Raw genomic sequence first — 19106 nt, 5'->3', positions numbered from 1 at the left:
TTAGAAACGTCAGTAGCAGAACTGTCCTTATGGCTCGATTGACAGCTGGTCTGGACCAATAATATATTTCGCGTTTCCGAGACCAGGGACCCAACTGTGCTTGGACGCGATTAAGTTACACAACATAGTTTGTATAGTTAGCATAAACTTGGTTAAAATGATTGGCTGCTCCAACCGAATCATAATCATAGTAAACAAATACCTTTGTTGGCATGTTAACAACGATCAGCTATGTGGAGTCTACGATTGACCAGAACCGGTTTAAGGATCCGCGAGGACTGTAGCACAAATGACAGTGAGTTCCCCTTCCCAGGATATATATTTTGCAGCCCCCTCGGGGAGAGGGGAAAGATGACCTGGGAAAAATAAATGTACACATGACCGCGGTTCCCCCTGAAGCGCGGGAACCGTAGCATGTGCTACATGTGCTATTATGATAAACCGGCTCTGTGATTGAAGTTTGTTTGTTTTGTTTAACGACACCACTGGAGCACATGGAATAATTAATCATCGGCAATTGGATGTCAAATATGTGTCTGACATGTATCTGACTCGTAGTCATCAGATGAAACCTGCTACATCTTTCCTAATGCATGACAGGAAAGCACATACCACGGCCTTTGTCCAATTGTGGTGCACTGATTGGAACGAGAAAAAAAATCAGCTCTGCGATTGACGTAAATCTGTCTTTTCCTGCGAAACACGTCACAGTATGGACTGAAGTTTTGCCGAAAGTCATCCAAAACCAACTGATATAAATTCTACAAAGGTATGGCGACAGCGGGTTTTCTCCCTCAATATCTGTGTGGCCCTTAACCATATGTCCGACGCCATATCACCGTAAATAAAATGTGTTGAGTGCGTCGTTAAATAAAAACAAAAATAAAAAATAGTAAAAATCTACAAAGGTAACAATTTAAAAATTACTTGCCATCGTTTATAATGGAACTTATTACACACCCATGAAGCTCAAACAAAAACCGAGTCGAATAAAAAGTGCAAAGACTTCTCTATACTTCCCCTCACTTTTATACTTAAAGGGACATACCCTGGTTTTTAAACACTAAGGCATATTTTTGACTATTAGAGCCGTTTTTGATAACTGAAATCATACTTTACTTAGATTTTATTGTTTAGATTATCAATTTCCGTACATTCGAAGTGTTTTTGGTCATCCTGGTGTTTTTAATATCACGAAATGCAGTACCAGTTATGGAGTCGAGTTTTAGAGTGTTTTTAGAGGGTATTTCACCATTTCCAAGTAACAGACTCATGCTTCACTCAATTGTAAATTCATCCAAATATGATACAGGTTTGTAGATTAACTAAACTTAGTGTTCAAACTAGGGTCTGTCCCGTTAAACGATGAAGCGTGATTATAACAAAAGCATGTTTGTTTGTTGTTTTGGGGCTTTTTGGTGTGCGTGCATGTGTGTTTTGGGGGTCGGGGAGTAGCTTATGTGCTTGTGAGGTTTAGGGGGATTTTGAAGTCTTGTCGGAAATTTTATCAATTATTAAATTCAAAGAAAATAGTAAAGGTATTAATGTACTGAATATCAATTTAATATACCGTTGTGAAGTCAGTCATACACGTCTTTTTTTCACTGCGAGGAAACAAAACGTCGAACCTATTTTCTAAAAACCTTTTAGCAGCAAATTTAAATTAAAAGCTTATAAAATTATCTTTGGTATAAAATACAGGAATGGCAACTACACATCAAACTTGCTCATCTTTCTCTGGATTAAATTTATAAGGGTAATTTTAACAACGCGTAAATGATTAGAGGGAGATAAGCCATGCAATGAAATGGTACTTTTTAAACATTTACTATATACCAGGGTAGAAAATGAATGTTTCGCTGCAGCCAAAAAAAGAGAAAAAACCCTGAAATACTGGTGCTTCGAAGGAGGGAATCATTGCCTCGTACACAGACTCCTTGCAAATCACATATAACATATATAAAATTGCACAAAAAACATAACACAAATAGTGTCATAAAAACGCATGCACTAAATGTTTAAAAATAACAAACAATACAAGCAGACACTAAAAATGTTATTCTCATATACAAGCACTGACACTTATTGTTAACCAGAAACCCGTAACTTCACATACACATACGTATACACATACATGCACACACACATGCACATGCACGAGCACAGATACACATGTACTGTATACACACAGTGACATTCATATAAGCGCACAAAGACACACACACACACACACACACACACACACACACAAACGAACAAGCACACATACACATACATATATACATACATACATACATACACACACAAGCACACAGACACAAAAAACACACACATACATACACACAATACACACATACAAACACAAGCACATACACTCATACAAGCACTCATACATACATACATACATACATACATACATACATACATACATACATACAGACAGACATACACATACACATACACATACATATACACATACACATACATATACACAAGCACACATACACAAGCACACATACACATACACATACACATACACAAGCACACATACACATACACATACACATACACATACACAGGCACACATACACATACACATACACATACACATACACATACACATACACATGCACACACACGTGATCAAATGAGAAGTGTGACATAAGCTGATGATAGGGATAAAAAAAAAAGGGAAACGAGTGAAAGAAGAAAAAGAAATAAATGTTTTATTTAACGACGCACTCAACACATTTTATTTACGGTTATATGGCGTCAGACATATGGTTAAGGACCACACAGATATTGAGAGAGGAAACCCGCTGTCGCGACTTCATGGGCTACTCTTTTCGATTAGCAGCAAGAGATCTTTATATGCATCATCCCACAGACAGGGTAGTACATACCACGGCCTTTGATATACCTGTCGTTGTGCACTGGCTGGAACGAGAAATAGCCCAATGGGCCCACCGACGGGGATCGATCCCAAAACGACCGCGCATCGAGCGAGCGTTTTACCAATGAAAGAAGAAAAATGAAGGAATGAAAAGATAGAAACAATAAAAGAAGGAAGCCAGACAAAATAAAACTGTATATTACAAAATCACGAAAGATATAAATTAAAAAGAATACAAGAAAGAAAGGAGAGAGAAAAATAAAATGGTCCACGATAAGAAAACGGGCATGAGATGGAACGAAAGTAAAAGAATTGGCAAAATGAGAGAAAGAAAGAGGGAAAAGGAATAAAAGATAAAGAAGCGAGAGTTAGAGAGAGAGAGAGAGAGAGAGAGAGAGAGAGAGAGAGAGAGAGAGAGAGAGAGAGAGAGAGAGAGAGCGAGCGAGACAGAGCGAGAGACAGAGACAGAGAGAGACAGACAGAGACAGATCGAGAGACAGAGACAGAGAGAGACAGACAGAGACAGAGCGAGAGACAGAGACAGAGAGAGACAGACAGAGACAGATATATATATAGACAGACAGAGACAGATAGAAAGTGAGCGAAAGAGTAGTTTGTGTTGTTTAACAATGCCACTAGAACTCCTTGATTTATTAATCATTGGCCATTGGATGACAAGCATTTGGTATTTGTGACATACAGTCTTAGAGAGAAAACCCGCTACATTTTTCTATTAGTAGCAAGGGATCTTTTATATGTACAATCCCAAAGACAGGATAGCACATACCACGGCCTTTTATATACCAGTTGTGGTGCACTGGCTGGAACGAAAGAGAGACACTGAGAGAGAGAGAGAGAGAGAGAGAGAGAGAGAGAGAGAGAGAGAGAGAGAGAGAGAGAGAGAGAGAGAGAGAGAGAGAGAGAGAGAGTCAGACAGACAGACAGAAAGAAGGGAGGAGAGAAGAAACGAGAGATAAACGGAAAGGAAGATAAAGATAAACAAGAGGGCAAAGGAGAGAATGCCAGGGACATGCTTCGCATCGCACGGGGGAGGGTGGCATTTCAACCATGTGGGTAAACTTGCTAAAGAATGATTTAATATAAGATTACAAATTCAATATTCTCCAGTGCATTCAAGTTAAAGTGTGGTTGTGTTTTTAAAAACAACTTTAAACACAATCAAGTGTGACACATATAACCATGACAATGCACCTTTAACAGTTCGTGATACAACGCTCTGTTGGTGTCCTACTTTACGCTAAGTCCCATCGTGGTATTCATACCGTATTGTGAACTTAAGCTCTTCTGTTGTAATATTGCTCGGGTATATCTAGACTAAATATCGCCTGCTTTCAGAGAAGTTTAATATTTATTACCTTTAACCCAGATACTGCGGTGGCAGGATTCAGCGCAATGGGAGAAAAACATTCATTACTCTTGTGACGTGTGGCAAACGAATACAGGTGGCCGATGCATACGTCAACACGTTGACACACGTGAGTACACATATTCCACCCGAGTTGTCAATGTATGTATGTATGTATTTAACAGGCCTAACTGAAGGAAAGAAAGTCCGAATTCTGCCGTTTTCTTCAAAAGGTAATGTAATATACCGAACTAATACAGTGATGTATATGTAAACCTATTCAATATGATTTTACTGTTACTTTATTGACATGGCTATATCCAAAAGAGGTTTAGGCACTATGATTTTAATCTTACACTAGTCATAAAAATGTATCCGTTAACGTTGTTGGGTCGGGGCCAAGGAAAGGTACACCTGCAATGGACACTTTGGCATATTTTAACCAGTAAGCTTACATATTCGTTAAACAAAGAAACACAAAATATAGAAGTTCATCTTAAAGGGACATACCCTAGTTTCAGCCCATGAAAATTAACACTATGTTTAGTTTAATCTACAAACCTGTAACACATTTGGATAAAGTTACAATTGAGTGAAACATGAGTCTGTGACTTTGAAATGGTGAAAAACCCTCTAAAAATAGACTAAAACTCGACTCCATAATTGTTACCTCTCAGACGCGCGTGCGTTTTTAAAAATATGAGAAATGCATTATGTGATATTAAAAAACCCAAGATGACCAAAAACACTTCCAATGTACGGAAATGGATAATCTAAACAATAAAATCCAAGTAAAGTATGATTTTAGTTATCAAAAACGGCTCTAATAGTAAAAAATATGCCTTAGGGTTTCAAAACTAGGGTATGTCCCTTTAAAATGTTTATTTAATAATTAAACATACGTTGACTAATGATAATTGTTTTGAAGTTGTTTATTTTTATTTAAAATTTCTACATAATAATCGGCAAGGTATCACACATATTACTACATAATGATCGCCAATGTATCACACATATTACTATATAATAATCGCCAGTGTATCACACATATTACTACCTAATAATCGCCAGTGTAACACACATATTACTACATAATAATAGCCAATGTATCACACATATTACTACCTAATAATCGCCAGTGTATCACACATATTACTACATAATAATCGCCAGTGTAACACACATATTACTACATAATAATAGCCAGTGTATCACACATATTACTACATAATAATCGCCAGTGTATCACACATATTACTACATAATAATCGCCAGTGTATCACACATATTACTACATAATAATAGCCAGTGTAACACACATATTACTACATAATAATCGCCAGTGTATCACACATATTACTACATAATAATCGCCAGTGTAACACACATATTACTACATAATAATCGCCAGTGTAACACACATATTACTACCTAATAATCGCCAGTGTATCACACATATTACTACATAATAATCGCCAGTGTAACACACATATTACTACCTAATAATCGCCAGTGTATCACACATATTACTACATAATAATCGCCCATGTATCACACATAGTACTGCATAATAATAGCCAGTGTATCACACATATTACTACATAATAATCGCCAATGTATCACACATATTACTGCATAATAATAGCCAGTGTATCACACATATTACTAAATAATAATAGCCAGTGTATCACACATATTACTACATAATAATAGCTAGTGTATCACATATATTTGTACATAATAATCGCCAGTGTATCACACATATTAGTACATAATAATAGCCAATGTATCACACATATTACTACATAATAATAGCCAATGTATCACACATATTACTACATAATAATAGCCAGTGTATCACACATATTACTACATAATAATAGCCAGTGTATCACACATATTACTACCTAATAATAGCCAGTGTATTACACATATTACTACCTAATAATAGCCAGTGTATCACACATATTACTACATAATAATAGCCAGTGTATCACACATATTACTACCTAATAATAGCCAGTGTATCACACATATTACTACATAATAATAGCCAGTGTATCACACATATTACTACATAATAATAGCCAGTGTATCACACATATTACTACCTAATAATAGCCAATGTATCACACATATTACTACATAATAATAGCCAGTGTATCACACATATTACTACATAATAATAGCCAGTGTATCACACATATTACTACATAATAATTGCCAGTGTATCACAGCTGGATATAAGTGCTAAAAATATCCATGCGGTATATATCAGTGTTTTCTCGGCTAACACTGCACGCATGTGGTGCGTCACTCGGGTTAATCAACAGTGTACTGGTCTTATCAGATACGCCTGTGACTGTGATTGTCCTACTCTCACTGTGTTGGTAACATTAACAATCACCTACTATAATTACTCTAGCATCAGCATTTCTTGTTATTCTGTCGCGACAGTGAAATTGCATAAACCTTCACAATCAGGAGTGGGAACACTGGTGTAACCAGGATTTAATATTTGGGGTGGTAGGTAACCTATATTGGAAGGGGGCGGGGGAGCATGTATGTATGTATGTATGATTTTATAAAATTTAATAATAAAAAAAAAAGTTTCATTGGGGGGCCATGACCCCCGTGCCCTCCCATCCCCCACTGGCTACGCCACTGGGTGAGACGTAGCCCACTGGTAAAGCGTTCGCTTGATGTGCGGCTGGTCTTGGCTATTTCTCGTTCCAGCCAATGCACCGCGACTGGTATATCAAAGGCCGTGGTGTATGCTATCCTGTCTGTGGGATGGTGCATATAAAAGATCCTTTACTACTAATGGAAAAATTAAGAGGGTTTCCTTTTTAACACTATACGTCAAAATTACCAAATATCTGACATTCAATAGCCGATGATTAATAAATCAATATGCTTTAGTGGTGACAAAGAACTTGAAATACGGAAATTACCGAGTGTCTTGGTGACGGTCGGGTGTATCATAATACATATGTTTTACCTTTTGAATGATAACGATCGGTATAGCGATAACACCGCGCACCTCTAGTACCACGTTGTTGTTTTTTAGAAGGGCGGAATGTATTTGAGTGGTAAAGCTCTCGGCTGATGCGCAGTTGGTTTAAGATCGATCCCCGTTGTGGGGAGGGGGCATTGGGCTATTTCTCGTTCCAGCCAGTGCACCACGACTGGTAATACCAAAGGCCGTGGTATGTGCTATCTTGTTTGTGGGATGGTGCATATAAAATATCCCTTGCTACCAATGTGAAAATGTAGAGGGTTTTCCTCTTTAAGACAATATGTGAAAATTACCAAATGTTTGACATCCAATATTCAATGATAAATAAATCAATGTGCACTAGTGGTGTTGTTAAACAAACTTTAAACTTGTGTTTCAGGCGTGCACTACAATACTACAATCCGGACTGTCTGGAATGAGGAAACCCGCAGGTAGCGGATATCACAGAGTCTCGTTACATGGAGTCGTTAAAAAAACAAGACGTTCAGGATATAGTCGTGGAGGAGAAAAGACATCACCTTGAAGATAAAGCAGAAAGCAGACTGAAGATCCTCTTTCAAGGGTACATTTCGGGAAGACTACAGACAGACAGACAGACAGTCAGACAGACAGACAGTCAGACAGATAGACGGGCAACTAAAGTAACAAAAGAGAAAGATCGACACAATGTGTGCGTGTGTATATGTATGAGCGCGAGTGGGGATGGGCAAAGGAAGAAACAGACAGACAGAGAGACAGACATATTTTAAGATGGGTACATATGAAGACAAACAAACAGAAAGACTTGAAAGGGATAGTCACATGCACCAAACAGACTAAAAATTACTAAATGTTTGACATCCAATAGCCGATGAGCATTTAATCAATGTGCTCTAGTGGTGCCGTTAAACAAAACACTCTTTAACAAACAGACTGACAGACATAAATGGGTCAATATAAAAAATGATAATATTTTTGGTGGAGGGGGGGATGAAGAAACAAAAATGAAGTATGTTAAATGTTTTAGATTTTTATTACAATTAAATACGAGTACTGGGGTACCAAAATATAATAATTTACGAGCTTTGGTTGGTTATATATATTTAAACAACATAATCAAAAACAAGTATTTTGTGTCCATAGTGTTTCCGCAATATTATATAATGCATGGTCAATAAAACATTGTTTCAATTTCATATTATAAGATACATACAACATGATAATAATAATTTGCAGTTATATTATATGTGAAATAATATGTATACTCATGGAAATTCTGTGACCTCCTTACTGTTGCCATTTCATGATTAGATTTTGAAACATTCAAGAAAATAATTTCAATTTTAAAATCCTATATAATTATTAAAAATAAATTGTAATAGCAGTATAATTACTTAGCATCTCGCGAACACATTTCCACAGAAACAAAATTACATACCAGATTCAAAATAAAAATCACAACTTTATCTAACTTACCCCTTGCAAACTATATTTTATTTTAACTAATATCTCTAATATACATTAAATGTGTGTATTTTCATAAATTTATGCCAGAGTAATATTTTATAATGTTTTGACTGAGTTAGACATTAAATTTGTCCCTATCACTCAATATTAATTATGATAAATCAGAGGTAATCTGTATTGGCTCTCTTAGGAATAGTCCAATACGATATTTACAAAATCTTGATCTAAAATGGAATCCTCCTTCATTTAAAGCACTTGGAATTAATTTTAGTACCGACTTGAATGAAATGACCAAACTTAATTATAATTCTAAACTATTTGAAATTAAATAAATTATAAATACATGGATGAGAAGGTTGTTAACACCACTTGGAAGAATAGCTATAATAAAATCTCTGTTAATATCTAAGCTTAGTTATCTACTTCTGACATTACCAAATCCATCGGAAACTTTTCAGAAAGAATTGCACACGATGTTATTTAAATTTGTATGGAATCAAAAGCCAGACAGGATAAAAAGAATAACTTTGTGTAAACCTGTTAATGAGGGAGGTCTCGGAATGATAGATATATTTAACTATGCTAAAGCTTTGAAAATTACATGGCTATGAAAATTGGAAACCAAAGATCCAAAATGGAAGCCTATTCTTTTTGCATGTTTTCCACAACTCCGTAACATATCTCTATTTGGTAATGATTTCCCCCAATTGTGCTTAAAACATGTAAAAAAATCTATTTTGGAAAGACTGTATCATTGTATTCCGTGACTTCTCGTTATTAATTAATGTTTCATCTTTTGAAGACTTTTTATCAGAGCCAATTTTTTATAATTCCAATATAAAAATTAACAGCAAATCTTTTTTAAAAAGAAATGGCTTGGGAAAGGTGTATCTCAAATCTGTGATCTTGTTGATGAATACAGCAACTTTTTAACTTTAACCGCATTTAATAATTTATACAAATTAAATGCATCTTTTTTAGAGTATCAAGGAGTTATTAACTCACTTAAGGCTTACTTTAGGAAGATGAAACTGAATATAATAGAAACAAATATTCCTTTAGATGATTCTCCTGTTCAACAAAAACTTTGTTCTATCAGAAATGGCTCGAAACTATATTATTACACACTTGTAACTTCTGAAAAGCCAAATTCTGCAATATCAAAATGGCAAAATTATTTTATTTCAGACCTTAATTGGCACACTATTTATTTAAAACCATTTGTAACCACGCAAGAAATAAAACTTAGATGGTTCCAATATAGAATACTTCATAGAATATTAACTACTAATAGTTTCGCATATAAATTATGTGCGTATTTTAAATATTTATGTACGTCGTTCAAAGAATGGAAAAGGATGAAAGTGTGTTGTTGTTGTTTTTTTGCGTGAGAGAAAGATAAATGGATAGCTACATTGATTAGATATGTAGTGTGAGAGAGAGAGAGAGAGAGAGAGAGAGAGAGAGAGAGAGAGAGAGAGAGAGAAAGAGAGGCGGGGATGGAGAGGGGGTGGGGGTGGGGTGAGGTGGGGTTTGCAAGCCAGTACCCTAAAGTATTATATTATGTTGTTTTATTATTTTTATGTACACAACCCATGTTTTACCCTTGGCATGTATTGTTCTAATTGTAAACAAGGGGTTGGCAATAAAACTTGTAAAAAAAAAAAAATTAAATTGTCCCTATCACCACATACATGACACGGTATTTATGGTACTCCACAATGACAAATAAATAAATAAATAAATACGTTGTATACTATGTGGTTTTACTTTCAGCAGACAAAACTTAGCTGATACTCGGGCTTGTGCTGTGAACCTATCGTACTAATAATATACTATCGAGGAACAATTAAACAGTCTTTCTTTCTTTCTTCTTTCTTTCTTTTTTTCATAGACCATTTCTGCAGCATGGTCGGTTAGTTCACGGTGCGGAATGTCTTAGGGGAGACAACTCTTGGAGTCCAACAACTGATCGCTTTTGGTCAATATCACCACAGACGGGCAACCAAACTAAACTAGCGGAAACGATCGCAATCGTCATGTGGGTTCTGTTTGTCATTTACCCAGGAGTTGCCATACCAGTACGTATTTATTTATCCTTTAAGGGTCAGATCTCACATAACACTTTTTCTGTATTGTTTAATTTTGTATACTTTAACGTCTGATGCGCGGTCAGTTTGGGATCAATGCCCGTCGGTGGAATAATTGGGCTATTGCTCGTAACAGCCAGTGCACCACGACTGGTATATCAAAGGCTGTGGTATGTGCTGTCCTGTCTGTGGGATGGTGTATATAAAAGATCCCTTGCAACTAATGGAAAAATGCAACGGGTTTTTTCTATAAGACTATAATGTCAAAATTACCAAATATTTGACATTCAGTAGCCGATGATTTATAAATCAATGTGTCCTAGTGGAGTCGTTAAACAAAACAAACTTTAACTTTTCCAACTAAATCTTATTTACGGTACTCGCGCGGAAGTTATGTTATGTGTTACACAGTAATCAGTTTCAGGTTAACTTACACGTCACAGAACAATCAATTTCGATTGTCCTTATATTATTGAATAATACGACTGTGGTGACTGGGTCATCACCATGGAGCAAACAGTCACAAGTTTCAAAAGTGATTCCAAACATATCTTGCAAACAATATTTAACTACTACAGGTCATCTGTTACACTGATATATACGAAATTGAACAGAGCACCTCATTTGTGATTCACTGGACATTTTCAGTCCAGTTCTGACTTTTATCTTTGGGAATTTTGGAGGAGAGTTATCCCCGTCTGCTGGTGGAGAAGAAGCACTACCTCCAAACCGGGCTCGGTGGCGCAGTGGTTAAGCTAACGGGCTACAGGCTGGTAGGTACAGGGTTCGCAGCCCGGTATCGGCTCCAACACAGAGCAAGTTCTTAAGGGCTCGATGGGTAGGTGTAAAGCCACCACACCCTCTTCTCTCTCATTAACCACTAACCAACTAACAACTAACCCACTGTCCTGGACAGACAGCCCAGATAGCTGAGGCGTGTGCCCAGGATAGCGTGCTTAAATCTTAATTTGATATAAGCACGAAAATAAATTATCTACCTCCAGATCTCACCGGCCTCGGTGGCGTCGTGGCATGCCATCGGTCTACAGGCTGGTAGGTACTGGGTTCGGATCCCAGTCGAGGCATGGGATTTGTAATCGAGATACCGACTCCAAACCCTGAGTGAGTGCTCCGCAAGGCTCAATGGGTAGGTGTAAACCACTTGCACCGACCAGTGATCCATAACTGGTTCAACAAAGGCCATGGTTTGTGCTATCCTGCCTGTGGGAAGTGCAAATAAAAGATCCCTTGCTGCCTGTCGTAAAAAGAGTAGCCTATGTGGCGACAGCGGGTTTCCTCTGAAAACAGTGTCAGAATGACCATATCTTTGACGTCCAATAGCCGATGATAAGATAAAAAATCAATGTGCTCTAGCGGCGTCGTTAAATAAAACAAACTTTACTTTTTACCTCCAGATCTGGTCATTGTTCGTGTAGCATGTGTTTGATCTGGAGATGACAGGTGTTACGGGTGCCGGAACATTTGGGTCACATTTGAAAGTCACGTCACTTAACATTTCTTGAATGTTCTTTTCTCTTGTAATCTTGTCTTCTCTGGAAATAGCTTCTGTCTCTGCCTTTTTCGTCTGTGTAGATCATTCTTATTTCGCGTGTTTTATCCGAGCCCATAGCTGTTCCACACGCAACTGAATTTCCGAGTGGAATTGTCTATATGAGAACGGCTTCTGACAGAAATAGACCATTATAGGTGGTCGTAGAACTTTCCAGATCCATAGTTACTGTGGACACATTTTGCCACAAATACAGTACCATCAGAACCGTGCTGTTAATGCAATTAAAATATTTATAATAATTATATGTGCTTTTGTTGGTCAATAGACTCATCTTTTAGATAACATTACCTTTTTCCGTCATATTTTAGACTGGACGCGAGTAACAACATTTTGTTAGACAGTCATGGCAGAAAAACGGGGTTGCTTAATTAATTGATCTCTGTATATCTCCACAATTTTGCATGATGCATGGAGGTCCAGTGACACCAAAAATACCAGGGTACTAATTCACAAAGGTCTCTTAAGTTCTGCTAGACAACAAAGCATCCTCTTTGTAAGTCTTTTAGCATTGCACTGAGAGATCGCAAAGTTGACGAGAGTTTAGTGAATTTGTCCCCAGATTTACAACTCTTTTACCAAAAGAAATTTGTGGAAATTGGCTATCTGCGGGCAACACCTATGACAAACTTGAAAGATGTACAGTGAAAACAGACGACAGAAAATGCAAATATGAAAAGTTAAAGGAATCGGTCAAATCTCTTCTGTAACCAGAGGACAGTGTTACTAATAACATTGATCCCTTATTCAATGTAGTATTCCAGGTTAAAAAATGACTGAAAGTTTTGTATGAAAATGCAAGCTTTAGTATATTTTGTCAGTTACTAATATGAATACGTTCATGTTTTCACTGCACTTTTTGTTGTTGCTGTGTGGTGATAAACATGTAATGTTCGTAATCATCGCCTATAAAAAAAAATATATAAAGACACCATATAAGCCATTTTATATTTTAGAACAAATGGCAGTCACCAACCGAAAACTTCATTTTAGACTAAAAAAATTCAACCGGATTCGTAATCAGTGACTCAAATGGCCTCAGAAATGACTATGTGATGTCACGATTTCAGGAAAAAGCCCACCCCAACAATTAATGTTATTTGGACATACTAGATGTCATAACAGAATATTGCTATTCTTAATAGTTTCATCTTTACAAGAGACTTGACTTAATATATATTCCACATTATTTTTTCACTTGGAGCAGAACTGTCTTTTCCATGGGGGGAGGAGTCGTCCGGACCATCAGTAGCAGTAATGGTGGTGGTGGTGGTGGTAGTGATGGTGGTGGTAATTTAGTTGTGGTGGCAGCAGCAGCAGTTGATATCACTGTAGTAGTGGTAGTACTACTAATAGTAGTGTTAGTAATTGCTGTTTGTAAATGTTAAAGGTGTACATGTCTATCATTACAGGTTGGATGTTGTTTACGGAACATTTGTAATATCGTCAATGCCGTGATCCTGAGCGTGATAATAGCATACTTCCTCACTTGTTTCTACATCATTCTCAAGAACAAGAAGAAATTCAGACGACTTTGGTTTGTCATAAAGGTTGGTACTTCTTATTTGAAAAGGGTCATTCTCACTTCTTTTCTTTTTTCCATTTTTTTTCCATGTAAATCCTCCACAAATCCTCCACAAATGAAAAATTAAAATAATAATACAACTGACTTGCACTATCGTACCAACAGCTTTTTTGTGTTAAATACTGATATGTTTTTAATTTCATTTCAGTTTAAATTATTTTCGTGCTTATATCCAATTAAGGTTCAAACACGCTGTCCTGACCACACACCTCAGCCGTCTGTCCAAGACAGTTGGTTAGTTGTTAGTGGTTGGTTAGTGAGAGAGAAAAGATTGTAGTGGTCTTACACCTACCGTTGAGTAGTTAAAACTCGCTTTGGGTACCGAGCTGCGAAGCCTTATGTCCGATGGCTTGACCACGACACCACCGAGGCCGGCTTAATGATATAAAACGTATTTCGGGATAAAGTGAGACTTTTCTGAACACTGTTCTCAAGACGCGTATCTCTGTTCACAAGACACACGCCATCATATTTTTTGTACTACTCCAATGTTCACAAAAGGCCCACTCTAGACTTACCTGCCCTTGCTCTATCGTGTGTTTTAACTCCTCTTATACGATCAGAATGTTAAACTTTAGTTTTTAACAAAACCACTAGAGCACATTGATTTATTAACCATCGGCTGTTAGATGTCAACCTTTGATAATCATGACGTGGTCAAATGAAACCCGTTACATTTTTTCATTAGCAGGAAGGGGTCTTAGTACTTTCCCAGTCAGGACAACACATACCGCGGTATTTGATACATCAGTCGTGGGGTTCTAGTTGCTGAAGGGGAAAACAATTTTTAAAAATAGGTTCACCTAGGAGATTCGATCATTCGACTTAATGTATGAGCAGAGAACTCACTGGTGACAAATAATACATATTCGTTTTTAGCCTTTCTCTTTCTGTGTCCGGTTAATTGTCCTATGTCTCTAACAATAAGCCTTAGTTACCCCCTTCCTCTTGCCATCCGTCTTCCTCTACGTAACCCTCTCTACCTCTTTCATTTCCGTATGGAGACAAAGTTAAAAGCTTAGATGCCTGAACTTGTCATTTCCTATTAGCTACGTACGTCGTTTGGTCCCAGGATGAGAGAAAAGTAACCAGTACTGTATGTTTCACGTTTTTAATAGTGGTTACAAGGATTACACGGTTATTGCTCAAACATGCAAACACATTTTCTTAGATTTAAAAAAAAGTATATATGCATGAAAGAGATTTGTAATGATAGGTAACCTAAATGTTACCTGTAGCTATGCAAATTGTCTAAAAATAGTAACATAAAGTCTCTGACTACATTTCCGTTTCTTTTATCGTCTCACTGCTCTTTTGGCAATCAGAAGTCATTGTATAAGGACACGCAATTTATGACGTAATTACAATGTGTATTTGTTACAACGTTTGCAAAAATGGAATTGGGCCTTATAGGCACAGTGTTTTAGGCACTTTTGCCTAACAACATGAAAACTTCAGCTATACAACGGTCAACATTCACACACTCACACAGTGATACGCAGGCACAGTGTCATACGCATACACACATTATACAAACGCACGCACACAAACCACACACACACACATACACACACACACATGTGCACACACGCACGTGCAAAACTAGAACATTTTAGAACTGTAAAATCCCATATATTTCAGACTAATGAAGAAACGTGCAAAGGTTACCGGAATCAAGTCACCTTGGTTACCAGGGAGAATGTGCAGTGCTTGTCATTCATGACTTTACACAAGAAGCGAGAAGTGGATTTAAAATTAGCCCAAAACCCACGTCAGTAACAAATCATATTTTCATTATTTACTTCATCTTAGCTTAATATTTTGTGAAAAGAAAGTAATTAATATAATTAAGGCCGAAAGCAGCGATTTTGGTTGTTTTCAAATAATTATCTAACATTATCCAATTATAATGTTCGGCATCCCCAAAAAAATCATAACAATCTGCTATATTTACACTATTGCAAATGTTGTCTAATTTGTAAAGGAATGCGTACACGTAACTTAAATGAAACCCTTGCCTGGCCTATTGCTTATTAATGCATGCCTCAAACCTCTTATGAGTGTGCAGATCATTCGCATACCGTTACACGGTCATTGTTAGCTATGTGTTCACGAATTGCTGCACGTTAAATGAAATCCTTGTCAGGAGCAAATAATTGTTATTAAAACATGTAAGACCACCAAACCTCAAATATAGAATTAGGTTTTGTCGCATACCATTACTAATACCTATTTTTCACAGTTTACTACACATGAAAGTGAATCCTTATCTGCCTATTAAAATAAATCATTGTTCAGGGCATATCTTCTTTATCATATCAAATATGATCAATAAACGGTGTGTTTAATACCATGTTACTAGGTCAGTGTGACCTACTTTTTACGGATTATTACATGTAAGGAAACAGAAAGGGGGACATAGGTAGATCTATCTGATTTAACTACTTTTTAACATATATGATTAATATTCATAAAATGGTATCACAGTGTACTGTACAGTACCTACCTTATGAAAAAAAAGAAAAATGAATGCCTTGAGCATGAGTATTTTATAAGAAATGAAGACAAACCTGCATTTTTTAATATTTGGGCGTAACCGGACTAAAAAGGGTTAATATACTGAATTGCCCAAGGGATGCGAACGGTTACCTTCTTAAATCACGAAGAGCTACCCCTAGAGCACATAAAACGGCAAAAAGAAAAGGTTTATCCGGTGAATCCAGGTTTACCAAAACATCAGCCTTTGGCTCACGGACTACTGTAAAAAGGGCTAATAGTTCCTGTTCTAAGAATGGCTATGAGTGAAAGGACAGGAGTTTCCGTCTACACATAACTAAATGTTTCTTGTCACCTTGCAGATAAAGTGGCTGTCATCATGCAGTGCAGCAGATCTTTCTGGAACGTCCACATCCTCGATCCAATCTTCTGCCTCATTGGCCTCATCCTGCTATACACTGGAGCCGTCATCATCCAGATAGAAATGCTACAGACATCATTGCTGTGATGATTTTCTGATGTCGTGGACTATTGAAATTATTATTCAGAACTCATACTTATACTCGCAGACATTCAAACTAAAGTACGTTGTTGTTCGCAAGGATGGTGGATTTCGTATCTAAACCTTGAAACTAGACTCTAAAGGCCTACAAGAACAACTTTTTTAAAGTAGTCTACCTCTTGTGAATGTACTAGATATGAATCCTGGTTTGTGCACATTGTTCACGCCGAGATGTTCGTAGTGTTCAGGCTGAGGCGGTGAAAATGTTACTGATACTCAAAACAAGCAGAAACAAATGCTTGCAATGTCACTAAGGTCAAAACGAATTATTTAAATTGTTGAAATCCTGCTGTGTGTCATATTTAAATTATTGAAATCCTTCTGTGGGTAATATTTAAATTCGTTTCAAATCACTGGTATGATTTTGCAAGTAAGGTTTTGATTGGTCGAATGAAAGGTCAGCTGGACATGAGCTCCAACGGGTTGCTGTTAGATCCACATGTAATAGTGGAGCTAATTTTAATTAGATTGACCTCTCATGCAGGAACAATTTGGGGTGGAGTTGTGTCACATACCATTACTAGGTCATTAAGCAGTATGTTTTATGGTTTACTGCATATTAAAGTGAATCCTTGTCTGCACATTAAAGTAATTAAACAGTGCGTGCAAGCAAATCCTTGTCCCGGGCATATTTGCGTTATCAGTTAATATGTGATCTTCAAACCTCACATGCAAGGATAACTTTGGATAGCGGGTTGTCGCATATCAGTACTAGGTCATCCTTGTCCGGGCCATATATATTCCTTACTAATACATGCAGGACAATCAAATGTTACATGTACGTACAACTTGGGATGACAGTCTGTTGTCTACAATTAATGGGAAGAAAATATTTTGCGCACCATATCCTCCATACTAATTCAGGCAAGACCATCAAACCTTGCAACTTTCGCTCGCTAGATACCATTTTCTAATGTACTCGTTCATACAAATGGTATTCAACTGAAAGTCGTGCAATATTCTCCATTGCATTTTAAGCAAACAGCACCTTTTTCATCAGTTGCTGGTCGAAACAAACTGTTCATCCATCACATTACACAAACTTCATATAATGATAATCGAATAATACATGTAACACTTCAGTCATAAAACTCCTGAGGAGCGTATTATGTAGTTCACCGGTATTTTTGTTCTTCGTTCCTCCTTGGGTAGGAGACTAAGGGTGAGACCGAGGTCTATGCATTTTACGGGTTCTTAAGTTGTGTTTTGCCGTTCACCTATCGTGTTATTATTCACAGGCAACCATTATGACGACCTATAAGATATAGTTTTGTTGTTGTTTTGTTTGGCCTTTTTTTTCTCTTTTCCTTTTTTTTTTTTTTCTTTTTTTTTTTTGTTGTTGTTGGGTTGGGGTTGGGGGGTTTTGAGGGGATGATGTAGGTTTTTTGTTGATTTTTGTTTGGTTTCTTTTTTTTCTTTTTTTTTCTTCCTTTTTTTTGGGGGGAGGGGTTCAAACCTCATCATGTTTTATATATATATTATCATCTAAAACGCACAAAGTTTAATTATTTCATTTTTAAAGAATCACTATATGTGTTGAATACAAGTTCATTTGCCTATCAAACCCATCATAACAAAAGCATCAATCTTATTCCAATGAGTAGTATTAACAACCGAGCTCGAATGGAACAGAACTTTCTTACAACTCGGGCCGTGACACAACGCCATACGAGGAACATATAATAACAATATTTTACAGTGACTAGATGGGCTTTACATCTATTCTCATGTAACATCGGCGTGCGTTAAGGTGAAAATTTGTCACCTGTCCTATTTTCTTTATACTTAAATGACCTGGAAACTTATCTTCTTAGCCAAAACTGCATTGAAGTCTCTCCTGTTATCGATGATCTCGATATATTTCTTGAAGCTGGTATTTGTTTGCTTTCCCTGCTATATGCGGACGATACAGCCCTCCTAGCAACGAACCCACGTGATTTACAACATACCCTTAACGTGTTTCACAATTATTGTAATAAATGGAAGCTTAAAATCAATATCAACAAGACAAAAATATTAATATTACACGAGCTTGTGTGTCATAGGCCTACTTATTTTACGAAACTCGTGTCAGGATTC

At 36.9% G+C, this 19106-nt stretch overlaps 1 protein-coding gene across 2 annotated transcripts; it reads left to right on the top strand.

Annotated features, from left to right (window-relative positions):
- The first annotated feature begins 4169 nt into the window (after positions 1-4169).
- LOC121375606 lies at positions 4170-18413 on the top strand. Of its 2 annotated transcripts, none has more exons than XM_041503147.1 (6): positions 4170-4389; positions 7658-7840; positions 10619-10805; positions 13797-13934; positions 15611-15740; positions 16828-18413. In XM_041503147.1, the coding sequence occupies exons 2-6, from the start codon at positions 7737-7739 to the stop codon at positions 16971-16973; spliced, it is 705 nt and encodes a 234-aa protein (XP_041359081.1). In that variant the 5' UTR covers positions 4170-4389; positions 7658-7736; the 3' UTR covers positions 16974-18413. The 2 variants fall into 2 exon arrangements, with proteins under 2 accessions (XP_041359081.1, XP_041359082.1); XM_041503148.1 differs by lacking the exon at positions 4170-4389 and adding an exon at positions 4409-4492.
- Positions 18414-19106: the final 693 nt, after the last annotated feature.

Source organism: Gigantopelta aegis, chromosome 6, assembly GCF_016097555.1.
Source record: "Gigantopelta aegis isolate Gae_Host chromosome 6, Gae_host_genome, whole genome shotgun sequence".
Classification (NCBI taxonomy): Eukaryota; Metazoa; Mollusca; class Gastropoda; order Neomphalida; family Peltospiridae; genus Gigantopelta; species Gigantopelta aegis.
This window is presented reverse-complemented; position numbering and strand designations above follow the sequence as displayed.

What these genes read in the sequence shown, in the direction of transcription:
- LOC121375606 (XM_041503147.1), top strand. Translation starts at nt 7,737, where the DNA reads ATGGAGTCGTTAAAAAAACAAGACGTTCAGGATATAGTCGTGGAGGAG. An exon ending in GACTTTGGTTTGTCATAAAG is followed by an intron (nt 13,935 to 15,610) that starts GTTGGTACTTCT and finishes CATATATTTCAG; the next exon opens with ACTAATGAAGAAACGTGCAA. An exon ending in AAAATTAGCCCAAAACCCAC is followed by an intron (nt 15,741 to 16,827) that starts GTCAGTAACAAA and finishes GTCACCTTGCAG; the next exon opens with ATAAAGTGGCTGTCATCATG.